This window comes from Eleutherodactylus coqui, chromosome 10 (genome assembly GCF_035609145.1).
Source record: "Eleutherodactylus coqui strain aEleCoq1 chromosome 10, aEleCoq1.hap1, whole genome shotgun sequence".
NCBI lineage: Eukaryota > Metazoa > Chordata > Amphibia > Anura > Eleutherodactylidae > Eleutherodactylus > Eleutherodactylus coqui.
In genome coordinates, this window is record NC_089846.1 from 4,244,757 (window position 1) to 4,258,821 (window position 14,065).

Below are 14,065 nucleotides of genomic sequence, written 5' to 3' on the forward strand. Positions count from 1 at the left end.
CATGGCTCAGCAGACAGTATCACACAGGATAGGATTAGATACACGGCTCAGCAGACAGTATCACACAGGATAGGATTAGATACACGGCTCAGCAGACAGTATCACACAGGATAGGATTAGATACACGGCTCAGCAGACAGTATCACACAGGATAGGATTAGATACACGGCTCAGCAGACAGTATCACACAGGATAGGATTAGATACACGGCTCAGCAGACTGTATCACACAGGATAGGGTTAGATACACGGCTTAGCAGACAGTATCACACAGGATAGGATTAGATACACGGCTCAGCAGACAGTTTCACACAGGATAGGATTAGATACATGGCTCAGCAGACAGTATCACACAGGATAGGGTTAGATACACGGCTCAGCAGGCAGTATCACACAGGATAGGGTTAGATACACGGCTCAGCAGACAGTAGCAAACATGGCAGGATTAGATACACGGCTCAGAAGACAGTATCACACAGAATAGGATTAGATACACGGCTCAGAAGACAGTATCACACAGGATAGGATTAGATACACGGCTCAGCAGACAGTATCACACAGGATAGGATTAGATACACGGCTCAGAAGACAGTATCACACAGGGTAGGATTAGATACACGGCTCAGCAGACAGTATCACACAGGATAGGGTTAGATACACGGCTCAGCAGACAGTATCACACAGGATAGGGTTAGATACATGGCTCAGCAGACAGTATCACACAGGATAGGATTAGATACACAGCCCAGCAGACAGTATCACACAGGATAGGGTTAGATACATGGCTCAGCAGACAGTATCACACAGGATAGGATTAGATACACGGCTCAGCAGACAGTATCACACAGGATAGGATTAGATACACGGCTCAGCAGACAGTATCACACCGGATAGGGTTAGATACACGGCTCAGCAGACAGTATCACACAGGATAGGATTAGATACACGGCTCAGCAGACAGTATCACACAGGATGGGATTAGATACACGGCTCAGCAGACAGTATCACATAGGATGGGATTAGATACACGGCTCAGCAGACAGTATCACACAGGATAGGATTAGATACACGGCTCAGCAGACAGTATCACACAGGATGGGATTAGATACACGGCTCAGCAGACAGTATCACACAGGATGGGATTAGATACACAGCTCAGCAGACGGTATCACACAGGATAGGATTAGATACACGGCTCAGCAGACAGTATCACACAGGATGGGATTAGATACACGGCTCAGCAGACAGTATCACACAGGATGGGATTAGATACACAGCTCAGCAGACGGTATCACACAGGATAGGATTAGATACACGGCCCAGCAGCACATTTTCCGCCAAGCTGATTTTACGGTGAGATTTGCAGTCAGGATGGTAACGGGTACATTTTCGGCTCCTCTCACCGCAGACGGTATATAATATTCATCAGCCGTATACTGGAGGGAAGACACAACAGACGCTTCAGGGTTAATCTGTACTGAAACTAATACAACGACATGTGATCCGCTGCTACATTGTTAATGATCAGTAACCTAAAGCTGCAGATGGAAGATGTGGAGAGCCTCGAAAGTGCCGGCGAGAGGAGAGAAGCAGGAAGAAGTGGTGGAAGAGACCCCTAAGACCCCTTACTGAGTGGTCCGTCATGGTCGTCCATCCCTCTAGACACTCCTCGGAGGATGGTGTCCTCTGTCTCCGCTGATGATGAGTACGCGGTGACCGTCCCTCAGATATAACCGCTACCCCCCAGGGTTCTTCACCATGTCGGTGGAGAGTGAGGGTGATACTTCTCCAGATGTCCTGCGTTGTACCGTGTGCCTGGAGGACTACAGACCCTACGGACCCTTCAAGCCTCGTATCTTGCCCGTCTGCCTGCATACATTTTGTGAGGGCTGCTTGGAAAGACTCGGGTTGGACAATGCTTACAGCATCTCATGCCCCATCTGCCGAGTCTTCAATGATGTCTTTGGAAAGGATGGCATACAGGCATTGCCCATCAACACCAAGGTGCCCTATTTTGAGACCCTAGAAGAGGAGACAGAAGAATCGGACATCTTGGCCTTCATTGACCCTTCCATCCCGTCTTGTCCCATGTGCGGCAGCATAACCTTGTTTGCCCCTTTTGGTCTGGATGCAGATATTACTCAATGCCACACTTGCCAATGGGTGAGCGTGGAGGTTATGGAGTTTGAGAAGACCCAACTCCTGCCAGCCCTGAGCACCATGGAGGTCCATATCGACAAAACTGTGCCAAGGCCTAAGAAAAAGGGGTCTGTTTGCCAGAAACATAGATCACAGCCACGAAGGAGGAAGACGTTGGTAGGAAGACTTATAAGCTACTTGAGGTGAGTTGGGCCTAGGTGACTTCCACTCTAAAATTGGCCTTAGCAATGGGGCAAAACAGTCGATAAAAACTGGTGTGATGGACTCTAGTCTTGGGAAGTACTGTTTCTCCTTATGCAGACCGCCAAGTAAGTGTGAGTAAACCTAAGGCCATACAATGCTCCCTAGGAAATTTGGTATGCAAGTTGGAAATCATATAACGCCTCTGCAGCGCCACCTGCTGAAAGGAAGCTTTCCTATAAGTCAACATCTGACCTTCTGAAAGGCCTTGTACCATGACGGAGGATATGAGTCAAACTGGAGTCTCCTCCAAAGGGAAGAGACCCCCATCTACAAACAGCAGTTCTGGGGTTCTTGCCCCTCATCAAAGCACAGTAGGGTTCTAGTTGACTGGGTGAGAGGCCTCCAACATGAGCTGTTATAGGGAAGCTACATTCCTATAGGTGGTGCTGCAGAGGCATGGACTATAGCCTTGATATGACTGGTATTAGTGTATCTTGACACCACCGGAAGCCAGGGGTTTGACAGGAGGAACGCCCCTCTCACACCCCTAGCTCCTGATTTGGTCAAGAAACAAAGGTCTTGGAATTACCTAAACTGCATGGGGAAGCACTGTAGTCAGTGAGTGAGGAGGCGTAGGTGTCTGTAATGGTCCGCTCACCTGCTGTGCTGTACATCACCTAAGCGGCTGTCCACCGTGCTCCCAGCTGTCCTGCTGCTTGAGGTGTCTGCGGCCCGATGCCTATAAGGAGGAGTCCCTCAGCGCTGTAGGCTGTCTCTTCTCCTAATGTTTAGTGTGTCATCCACCACTGCTGGATGTTACCTGTACTGCTGGTCTTGGTGGACTGGCCGCCGCTCAGTGCCCCGTTCTGCCGACCGGGGGTAAGGAAAGGGAGGGAGTGCCTTCTGCGGCGCCGCCGGCAAACGCACTTCACGGCCCAGTTGGTTCCCTCATGCCCACCCCGGTCAGCACTGTAACGCACAGCGGGCTGCGTTATTCTTTCCTGCCGCCAATGCGCACCTCCTGCGGGGCCTGGGAAGTCAGGTAGGTGCAGCCCTGCATGCTTAGCAGCGGAGCGGCCGGCGGGAAGGGGTTTACTCTAGGCCTCAATAGCAACACGCTCACTCCTTCTGGGCGGCCGACGGGAAGGGGATTTAAGCTTGCCGACACCGCACCTTGGGAAGGAAGCAAGGTCAAGGGCTCCCTAAATTGCACCAACAGCCTCTGCTTACTGGGCTGCCAGGACCTGCAGCACAGCCACCTATTCCAGCCAATCAGGACCAGGAGGGGTCACCCCCGTCAATCTTGACTTCACCAGTTCTTCTGGTGGCGTCAAGATACACTAATACTGATATGACCTGTTTTTATACCAACGTGCTTCAGCCATTGCATCCTGGACTACCTAAAGTGCAGCAGATGAGACGCCCCCTCCTCCTCCCAGCTCCCCCCATCGTATCGACACCAATAAAGGAACAAGTTTTGTATTTGTGTGATTACAAGACTCTTTTAAAGGGGATGTCCAGGGTTTGAAAAACATGGCTGCTGTCTTCCTAAAACAGTAACACATCTGTCCACAGGTTGTGTCTGGTATTGCAGTGTAGGTTGATTAACCCCACGCTGCTCCAGGACGTAACTTTATGTCCTAGCTAGGAAGGGGTTCCCATGTATGAATGTAAACTTACGTCCTAAGGATAGCGTGGGGCTCAGAAGGGAAGCCCGAGACATCTACAGCGGGAGCTGACTGTGACTGACAGCTGGCCTGCCACTGCAAAAGCCGATCCCGCTGCTAACCCTTAACACGATGCAATCCCTGCTGATCACGGCATGTAAAGTGTTCACAGAGGGAGGGAGCCCCCTTTGTGACATCATCGGCCCTCAGACATGTGATCGCAGAGGCCCAATGGGTTGCCATGAGCACCACACACCAAACAGAACTGAGCTCTGTGCTGTAATACCACTAACAACCTGTGGACAGGGATGGCACTGTTTCTGGTTGATGGCAGCTATGTTTTCCTAACTCTAGATAATCCATTAAAGCTACAAAATTTGGGTAAAATTTCCCTTCCTGCAGCAGCCTGGATGGCGGTGGACTCATGGCAACTCATGTTTTATTACACAGGAAACGGTTTTCATCGCGCTGAGACCCCCCGCTCCCCGGGACGGAGGAGGATGGAAGTCTGGTGGAAGACGACAAGAGCGCCTCTTCTGGCTCCTGTGTACATGGATCCGGGTGTCAAAAACATACCCCTGTGAGATATGCAAGGCCTGTAAGCCCACGCCCATTGTCACCTAATCCCCGCCCCCATCTGTTAGCCACACCCTCATTTATTTAAACATGTTGTAGTTTTCACAGTGGTTCTCCAAAAAAGGCAGATGTGGTAAAAAATCCTCGAAATTGTGGTGATTAAGGTAACTCCGCCCCTCCCCCGTTTCTTTTTTACCTGGTTTTACTCTTACCTGTGTTTTGCTCAGGCGTTCCTGCGCTATAGGTAGAGTCTTCCTTGTAGTAATGATGACACGCACCGGCGGTGGTCGCAGCTCCGCCCCTCTGACCATTAGTACTGATTTATAATCATATAGATATAATTAAAGGCTGAATCCACTTCATTCTTTTTGTCCTTCTTGCTCTGACAACGGCTGCGGCTGTGCGGCTGCGGCTGCGGCTGTGCAGGGGCGGCTGCGGCTGTGCAGGGGCGGCTGCGGCTGTGCAGGGGCGGCTGTCGTCAGCGGATCTCCTGCGGATGATGATGTGCGGGTATTGCGGTACAATCGTCTCTTCCAGGGGAGGACATGGGATTGTGTAGGGGAAGGGGCTGCTCAAAGCCATGATAATCCGCACCGCATGAAGGACTGCGCAGCCGCTCCGAAATAAAGAATACCGCCACATTGTACACTAGTGATCCGCCACGTGCACAGGTGGGTCCAGGCGAGCAGCGCAGACGGCCTAGACTCCATAGGACTGCTGGGAGCAGTGCGACCCCTGACCTCATCCCGAGGTCAGTGATCCTGCATGCAGACACTGGCGGAGAGGTCAGAGGTCATACTGATTACAGCAGCGGTGCCAGCAGGACTACAAATAAATTAAATGCTTGTCAGGTGGCTGGAAGCCCATTTTGGGGGTCACTGAGGCTATTAAAGGGGGTTGTTATGACTACTGGGGTCATTATGCAGGACACCATTAGTACTAGAACCACTAATATGGGGGGGGGGGTCATTATTACTACTGGGGCGACTATTACTATTGGGACAACTAACGGGGGTCACTATCACTACTGGAGCCACTATGAGGGGTGTTACTATTACTACTGGGACTACTATGCGGGTCACTTTTACTATTGGGGCCACTATGATGGAACACTATTACTACTGAGGCCACTACGGGGGGCAATATTACTACTGAGGCCACTACGGGGGGCACTATTACTACTGGGACTACTATGGGGAGTCACTTACTACTGGGACTGCTATGGGGGTCACTATTACTACTGAGGCCACTACGGGGGGGGGGGGGGGCACTATCACTACTGGGACTACTATGGGGGGTGTCACTATGACTACTGGGGACACTGTGGGGGACACTTATTACTGGGGCCACTATGGGGGTCACTCCTGAGGGTGTGTAGTTCTGTATATCAGCGGCGGGTCCTGTCACATATATTTGCCGCTCGTCTTCCCTCTTTTCGCTGGGCTCTTCTTTCATATCGTCTATCAAGGAGCCTCAGCCCGACATCCAATAACCATCCCAGGTGAGGTGGCTGATAACAGAGAAATAGCCTGCATGAAAGCAGGCAGACGTACAAGACTGTGTCCGGAGCTGTGAATGGCGCGGCCGGGGTGACCTTGGCCGACGATAGCTTATCACCCACCGATAGCATTCTGTTCTCAGAAACAAAAGACCGTTTTTTGCTTTAAAGGAGAACGCCGCCGCGACCGTAGAGTAGAACAACCCTCACCGCCCGCTGTGGGACCCGCTGAGTCCTGTGCTTGCAAGACGAGGTCACAGGTGAAGAGGAGTGTAAAGAGCGCCCCCTGGTGGTGGCAGCAGAATGTTAGGATGTCATTATGGCCGTGTGACGAGGATCTGCAGCCCCTACAGCAAACATGGAGTTGTGGCCTAAATACGTCACCCCGCTCGGTGGTGAAGACCACCGTAACACAACCCTCCTGTCCCGGGAGCCGCCGGCGGGGCTCGGCCCCTGCTGCCGTTCTTCTCATCTGCCGCTTTGGGATCCCTTTTGAAGTAGTCCAAGATGGCCGCTGCAATCTCCTAGCTACCTCATGCACACGGTGCTCTGCTCTCTGATTGGCCGGAGGGGTGATCATGTGAGCAGTGCTGACCAATCAGAGCAGTGCCGATCCCATTGAAAGCAATGGGATAGAATGCCGCAGACTTCTGCCACAGCTGTGGCAGAAGTCCGTGGCATTCTCCCCACGCTTTCACTGGGGCTAGCGCTGCTGCCGCTGGCCCCATTGAGACCACTAGCGATATGCCGGTTCTATACCGGCGTCTTTCTTGCGCTGTGAGACAAGAGTTTTTCGTGCTCTCGCAGCGCAAGATAGAAAATATCGCCAGTGGGTGTCCATCCTAAGGGCGGCTTTAGACGACCATATATAAGCCGGATTTTCACGCCTGACCGATATACGGTGTCCCTCGCTGCAGGGGAAGGAGGCTGGAAGAACCGGGAGCAGCGCACTGAGCTCTTGCCCCCTCTCCGCCCCTTGCCACTATTTGCAATGGGAGGGAGTGGGACGGGGGTGAAGCTAAGTTCCGGGACTTAGCTCCACTCCTGTCCTACCCCCCCCCCCCCCTTACAAATAGGAGAGAGGCGGGGCTCAGTTCCTGCTCCCGGCTCTTCCAGCCTCCTCCCCCTGCAGAGAGGGACACTGTATATCGGCCGGCTGAATAAGCCCTAAATTTGCTCTCGTCGTAATCGCACCGACCTGCAGAATAAAGTTACGCCGCAGTGCATATATTGTGAAGACAGGACTGCCAAAAATGGTTGAATTGCGTTTTCTTCTACTTCACTTTTTTCAGTACATTAAATAGTAACACTGAAAAATACAACTCGACCAGCAAAAACCAAGGAGCCCTCCGACCGCGGCGGCGCGGGGTAGAGAAATAATTCACATTTTTGGAAAGTGGGAAGGAAAAACAAAAGTGACAAAAAAAAGAAATGAAGTGGACAGGCGCCCCTCTACGAGGTGGGGGGGGGGGGCAGCGTGGATGGCTGGCCCCTTGCTCTAACATTGTATTCAGCCATATCCAAGTCCTGAGGGTGCAGATACAGTTGGACTCGGGACATAGAGCACACAAAACCCAGGACTGCCCCGCCGGACCTGAACCACTTGGGAGGTGCGCATGGTCATCCATCATCCGGTCAGGAATAACGCTGATCGCTTCCGTCTTCTTCCGCCTAGTCCGTGACCCCCACCCCATCCCTCCCCCTCCCCCCCCGCACCAGAAGGCGATTTATGTTGCATCTTTATTGTCTCACTTGCAAAAAACAATCATCAGAATAATGACCACAATGGGCAGAAAGAGGAGGGCGAAGCAGAAGAACTCAACACAGAGCAAGAACACCAAAGCGGAAAAATACAAGCAGCGGCAGCGACGCTCCAGCCGGGACAGCCTATCGATTAACCTGTGCGAGTGCCGGATACAGGGCGGGAAGAGGAAAAGACGCCCCGTCCGGAAGCGTTTTTGAAATCGGTATTCCAGAGCTCCACAGAGCCCAGGTCTTCTGACCAGCGGCTGTGGTGGCACATAGTCCTGCTGGATGCAGACGCCTCCACTTTCCATCATCTGCTCCTGCATTTTACGAACCTCCCATTCCAACATGGGTGTTGTCTGCCGACAGATTGGGCACGTGACCCGGCAGAGGTTGGCGCTATTGGCTGTGTTGACCATGGTTTTGATACAGTTGTCACAAAAGATGTGGTTACAATTGAGTAAGGACTGCTTGTGCTTGGTGGTATCATAGAACTCGGTGCATATGGGACACTCCTGCTCAGGGTCGTCCTCTTCTAGGAGAGGTTTGGAGGAGTCTACTGGTTCCTTAACCTCATTTTCTTCCAGTTTTTTCTCATTATCTTCTTCATCTTCAACCTGAAATCCAGATGAAGTCCTTGGCAAACCATGGAGCAAGTCAACCCCATCTATTAGTTGAGAACTTCCATGTTGAGCACCAACGCTTGTGTCCTCTCCAGCTGTATCGTCGGAGATGGTTACACACAAGTCCTTACTATGGTAAGAGGTGGAAGGGTCAACACTTGAAGTTTCTATGTCTAGCTTACAAGGGTCATTAAGAGGTTCACTCTCATTTGATGGCCCATCAGCATAAGTTCTACCATGAAGATGTCCTCCTTTATGAAGGTTTTCTATGAGCTCCGAGCTTTGATGTATGGATTTCTTGCTCAAGTTGGCACCACAGCCATCACCGCAGGTCGCTACTGATGCTATCATTTCAGCAAAGTCTTGAGAAGAAGATTGAAGTTCCTCTCTGGTTATTAGGCCTCCACATGTCCCTCGTGACTCCATTCCTTAGAACGATAAAGCTCCTTCTAGGAATCTTGCTTGGTTCTTCAGGATCAGGAACCTGAACACACAATATCAATGAGTTGTACATAAATCTATACAGTTATATCATGGGCCCTGTTCACATCTCCATTCAAATTCATTCTAGGGTGATAGGGCTCCTGGGCATGCAGGGTTTCTATGGAGCAGGATCATGAGCCGATCCTGTTTCGTATACAGGGGGTGTCGGCTGTCATTCACAGCTGACACCCACCCCCAACAGCCTTGAGCATGATGAATGCTGATTGCAGCTGTTAACCCTTTTAATGCTCTGATTGGTTTTTGGAGGTCCCAAAAAGCCCCTCCCCCATGATGAGATTGCAAACTGCCATTTGGTTGCCATGGCAGCATCGGGCCTATTGAAGAACGCAGTGGAATGCAATACTATGGTATTGCATTACACTCTATGAGCAATCAAATGATTGTAAATTCAAGTCTCTTATGGGGAAAAAATGAGTGAAAAGTTTAAATTATTAGAGAGAAAAGGTAATAAAAGTTTGCAAAAAAAACGCTTGTTTTTTCATATTTATAATAAAAAAAATCTAAAGAATCCAATTGTCGCACGAAAATCACCAGAGATAAAAAACACAACACAAATAATAAAAAGCGATCAAAAATTTGTATGTGCTCAAAAGGGGAACCAATAGAAACTACGGGACGCCCTGCAAAATAACGAGCCGCGCACAACTATGGTGACACAACGAGAAAACAGTCATGGCGGTCAGAAGATGGCGGCAGAAAGGAATTACCGACCCGCAGAATAAAGTTTTTGGCGCAGTGCGGTACATTAAACAGAACTACTGAAAAGCACAAACTGGTCCCATAAGAAACAACGAGCCGCCAGCGACGGCGACCGACAAATAAGAGATCGCACTTTCTGAAAGTGGGGAGAAGAAGCTAAAAATTAAAAAGAGGGCGGACCCTAAGGGGTTAATGGTCTATTTTGGTAATATTGACTAAGGGCTATTTCAGACCACCTATATCAGCTCTGTTTTCACGCTGAGCCGATATAAGGGGTCCTTGTCTTGCAGGGGGAGGAGGATGGAAGAGCCAGGAGCAGGAACTGAGCTCCCGCCCCCTCTCCACTATTTGCAATAGGAGGGGGCAAAATGGGGGTGGAGCTAACACTGCTTAGCTCCACCCCCTCCCCTAATTGCAATAGGTGGGCCCGAGACGGGGGCAGAGCTAAATACCACCGTTTAGCTCCACCCCCCTTAGCTCCGCCCCGTGGAAACCAATTGTGGTTTCTGCTCATGGAGGAAAAATCACAGTAGGCTCCAATTTCCTGCGGATTCCGCATGGACAGCTTGCATTGCAGTCAGTGGGCGCCGTCCGTCTGTAATTTATACTGTGGACGGGCCATGGATTCCGTGGGAAAAGCAGGAGTTTAATAAAAAAAAATCTGTACTGCACATGTCTGACGGCGAACCGCGCCGACCATCCGCAGGACAGAGGAAGAAATTACAGGTACGGGCGGACGGGATTTTCACGGCCTTACTGCATGCCAATGGAGAGGGCACACTGACCGCAGTACTGGACGGGGGCTGTAAGCCAGGTGAGGCTCGTTGGGTGGCTGGAGGGCCACTATTAATAAAGGGGGTCACTATTATGGAATACAGCATGCTTCTTATAGAAGGGGGTCACTATTATGGCTTCTTATTAAGGGGGCGTGGCCTGCCATGGCTCACCTCGTGGACCGCCACGTGTGTCCCTCTTTTTGCTCCCAGCTGGGAGGTCTGGTTTGGGGATCTGATTGGTTGATCGTATGAGTTGGCACCCAACTTTCGCAGATATAACTATGGAGCGGCTCTGCTGTCACCTCCCTCTAGGGGGCGCACACAGAGCATTGGTAAAGAGTGGATCCCCCTCCCCATCCTCTCCTACCTTGTGGCTCACGTCTCCCTTCCATCTAGGACCCCATTAATGCAGCGGCTGCAGGTCCTTGGCATGGAGAGTAGCTGAGCGTAGACCCGGCTCTGCACTGCCCCGCCCAGACCTGGCAGCAGACTGGAGGAACTGGTCCGGCCGGATTCATCAGCCGGGTCCAGCCAGCAGCAGCCGGAGACCTGCGGGGTGAGTGTAGGACGGCCAGGATCTCCAGACCCCGAGGAGGGGGCTACTGCACGCGACCCCCCCAACCGCAGGGTCCCTCCGCCGTCTGCAGGGCGTTGTTGTAGGTCACAGTGATACTTTATATCGTGCATTGAAACAATGTGACTTTCAGCAAAGTGATACAATTATGTCTCTCACTAATCGCAGTCTGACGAGGCTCCGGGGATACATCCCGCTCGCACCAATGGGGACCCGTGATATTTGTCCACTGCACCCACAAACTCCCCAGTACGCCCCCCGCAGGCACAGTGCAGCATCAGCATACACCTGAGCCTTATTTCCATATAACCCCCCCCATACGCACCTGACATCGCATTGTATGCATCCCCTGCCTGGGGGAACCGCGGCCCCCTTTTTTCCGTGCGGACGCCTATGTGCGTACTGCAGCTTTAAGCACTGACTTACCTGCGGCGAGGCTGATTGGATCAGAGCAGCTTCTCACCTGTAACAGGAACAGCAGAAATAGCGACTCGTTACCAGCCGGGGGAAGGTTTATAGATGATGTGGTAAGTGGAGTCTGGGGATACAGGGGTAGAGTGGGCAAGCATCACACCCCAAATACACCCCAGTACTCCTAACCCCGCGGAGCCAATAATGTGCTATACCCGCACCCCCCGAGTACTCAGCACGTCACATACAGCTCCGATATCTCAGCTTCCAGGACACGGAGGGTCCTTATACAGGATGATTAATAGTGGGAACGAGTCAAACTTATACGCAGAGAAAATCCCTCACCCTTCATGACCCCAATATATATATATATCTACTGCCCTCAGTACCGGGCTTCATACCTGCAGAACACCGACAGCCCGGCTCCTGCTCCAACCAGAGAACATAAAATAAATATGGTATTAGTACAGCACCAAGTTATTCCGCAGCGCTTTCAGGTAAATTATTTATTAGCTCTTAGACTGCAGCAAAGTGGCTTCAATCATTTCTCTTTAAAAACTTATTATTGTGCAAAAGGAGTAAAAAATGATACAATCTTTATAAACGTATCGCAGGTATTACACCGATAACAGATAAGAACGGCATCACTATAAGTGCGGCCAGTAACATCAACACATTATATGTCCCCCAGAGTGCGGCCAGTAACATCTCCAACACATTATATGTCCCCCGGAGTGCGGCCAGTAACATCTCCAACACATTATACGTCCCCCAGAGTGCAGCCAGTAACATCTCCAACACATTATATGTCTCCCAGAGTGCAGCCAGTAACATCTCCAACACATTATATGTCCCCCAGAGTGCAGCCAGTAACATCTCCAACACATTCTATGTCCCCCAGAGTGCAGCCAGTAACATCTATAACACATTATATGTCCCCCGGAGTGCGGCCAGTAACATCTCCAACACATTATACGTCCCCCAGAGTGCAGCCAGTAACATCTCCAACACATTATATGTCCCTCAGAGTGCGGCCAGTAACATCTACAACACATTATATGTCCCCTAGAGTGCGCCCAGTAACATCTCCAACACATTATATGTCCCCCAGAGTGCGGCCAGTAACATCTCCAACACATTATATGTCCCCCAGAGTACAGCCAGTAACATCTCCGACACATTATATGTCCACCAGAGTGCGGCCAGTAACATCTCCAACACATTATATGTCCCCCAGAGTGCGGCCAGTAACATCTCCAACACATTATATGTCCCCCAGAGTGCGGCCAGTAACATCTCCAACACATTATATGTCCCCCAGAGTGCGGCCAGTAACATCTCCCACACATTATATGTCCCCCAGAGTGCGGCCAGTAACATCTCCAACACATTATATGTCCCCCAGAGTGCGGCCAGTAACATCTCCAACACATTATATGTCCCCCAGAGTGCGGCCAGTAACATCTCCAACACATTATGTCCCCCAGAGTGCAGCCAGTAACATCTCCAACACATTATATGTCCCCCAGAGTGCAGCCAGTAACATCTCCAACACATTATACGTCCCCCGGAGTGCGGCCAGTAACATCTCCAACACATTATACGTCCCCCGGAGTGCGGCCAGTAACATCTCCAACACATTATATGTCCCCCAGAGTGCAGCCAGTAACATCTCCAACACATTATGTCACCCAGAGTGCGGCCAGTAACATCTCCAACACATTATACGTCCCCCGGAGTGTGCCCAGTAACTACAAGCCCTCATGCGGCTGTCAGCGAGTTGTGGCTCCTGGAATGAGATGATGACTCGGCCCCTACAGCACACAACAGGCCGGTCATGAAGGAGTTGTTTCACGATTCACAATATAGGGAACAACTTCCTAATCGGTGGGGATCCGTGTGTTACCCCCCCCCCCCACCCACCCACCAATCCCAGATGAGGGCACCTAAGGTCCCCGCATGAATGGCGCAGCAGCATGCCTGACCTCCGTCCCATTCAGAGCCTCCATTCTTGGGGTCCGCGGGGGTCCCAGCAGTCCTTACAAGGCAGCTGTTATTTCGGTCAGTTACACAGGGCCCTTTTTCAGTGTTTTCCCCCCATTTAAGGTTTCCGATCGTTTTCGTGGGACAAGTTGTATTTTTTAATGCCCCCTTCCACGTATATAAGGGGGGACGTTGTAGTATTCGCCCTCCAAGCCGGCTCCATACTCCCTTCAGGACCACCCAACATAAACCTACGTTAGGCGGTCGTGAAGGGGTTAAAGGGGCTGTCTGGTTACTGGACATCCTCCCCTTTAAGGGGGCCGTCCGCAGTAAGATAATAAAGTGAGTTCTACTCCCCCCCTCGTTGCTGCTGGATCCCGTGTTTATTGCGATGGCCGATGTCACTGGCAGTCAGGTGACCGCTGCAGCCAATCAGAGGTTCCTGGAGTTTGAGAACTTGGCGCTGCAGCGGGTTCCTGACTTGCGGTGACAGCCGGTCACAAACTGCGGGCCGGCAGCAGACGGCAGCGCTGCATCCTGGGAGCAGCTGGTTATTTTACTACCATTAAAGGGATGAGGTTCGGTTTCCAGCCGCCCCCTTAAATTTATTCTTGCGATTTTCCCACACAGCTGGCGTCCAATCGAACGGTCCGTTTCCCAACGTGT

At 51.2% G+C, this 14,065-nt stretch overlaps 2 protein-coding genes across 3 annotated transcripts; one reads left to right on the forward strand and one right to left on the reverse strand.

The window, feature by feature from the left end:
- Positions 1 to 1,757: 1,757 nt before the first annotated feature.
- Positions 1,758 to 4,592, forward strand: LOC136579996 (E3 ubiquitin-protein ligase TRIM56-like). The gene is made up of 2 exons (XM_066580138.1): positions 1,758 to 2,341; positions 4,460 to 4,592. The coding sequence occupies exons 1-2, from the start codon at positions 1,758 to 1,760 to the stop codon at positions 4,479 to 4,481; spliced, it is 606 nt and encodes a 201-aa protein (XP_066436235.1). The 3' UTR covers positions 4,482 to 4,592.
- A 3,201-nt stretch (positions 4,593 to 7,793) lies between these two features.
- LOC136579929 (uncharacterized) lies at positions 7,794 to 11,601 on the reverse strand. 2 transcript variants are annotated; one of them, XM_066580031.1, is made up of 2 exons: positions 11,331 to 11,601; positions 7,794 to 8,936 (listed from the first exon to the last, which is right to left on the reverse strand). In XM_066580031.1, exon 2 carries the CDS (start codon positions 8,876 to 8,878, stop codon positions 7,832 to 7,834), a length of 1,047 nt encoding a protein of 348 aa, XP_066436128.1. In that variant the 5' UTR covers positions 8,879 to 8,936; positions 11,331 to 11,601; the 3' UTR covers positions 7,794 to 7,831. The 2 variants fall into 2 exon arrangements, with proteins under 2 accessions (XP_066436128.1, XP_066436127.1); XM_066580030.1 differs by lacking the exon at positions 11,331 to 11,601 and adding an exon at positions 10,799 to 10,987.
- Positions 11,602 to 14,065: the final 2,464 nt, after the last annotated feature.

What these genes read in the sequence shown, in the direction of transcription:
- LOC136579929 (XM_066580031.1), bottom strand. Translation starts at nt 8,878, where the DNA reads ATGGAGTCACGAGGGACATGTGGAGGCCTAATAACCAGAGAGGAACTT.
- LOC136579996 (XM_066580138.1), top strand. Translation starts at nt 1,758, where the DNA reads ATGTCGGTGGAGAGTGAGGGTGATACTTCTCCAGATGTCCTGCGTTGT. An exon ending in AGACTTATAAGCTACTTGAG is followed by an intron (nt 2,342 to 4,459) that starts GTGAGTTGGGCC and finishes TTTATTACACAG; the next exon opens with GAAACGGTTTTCATCGCGCT.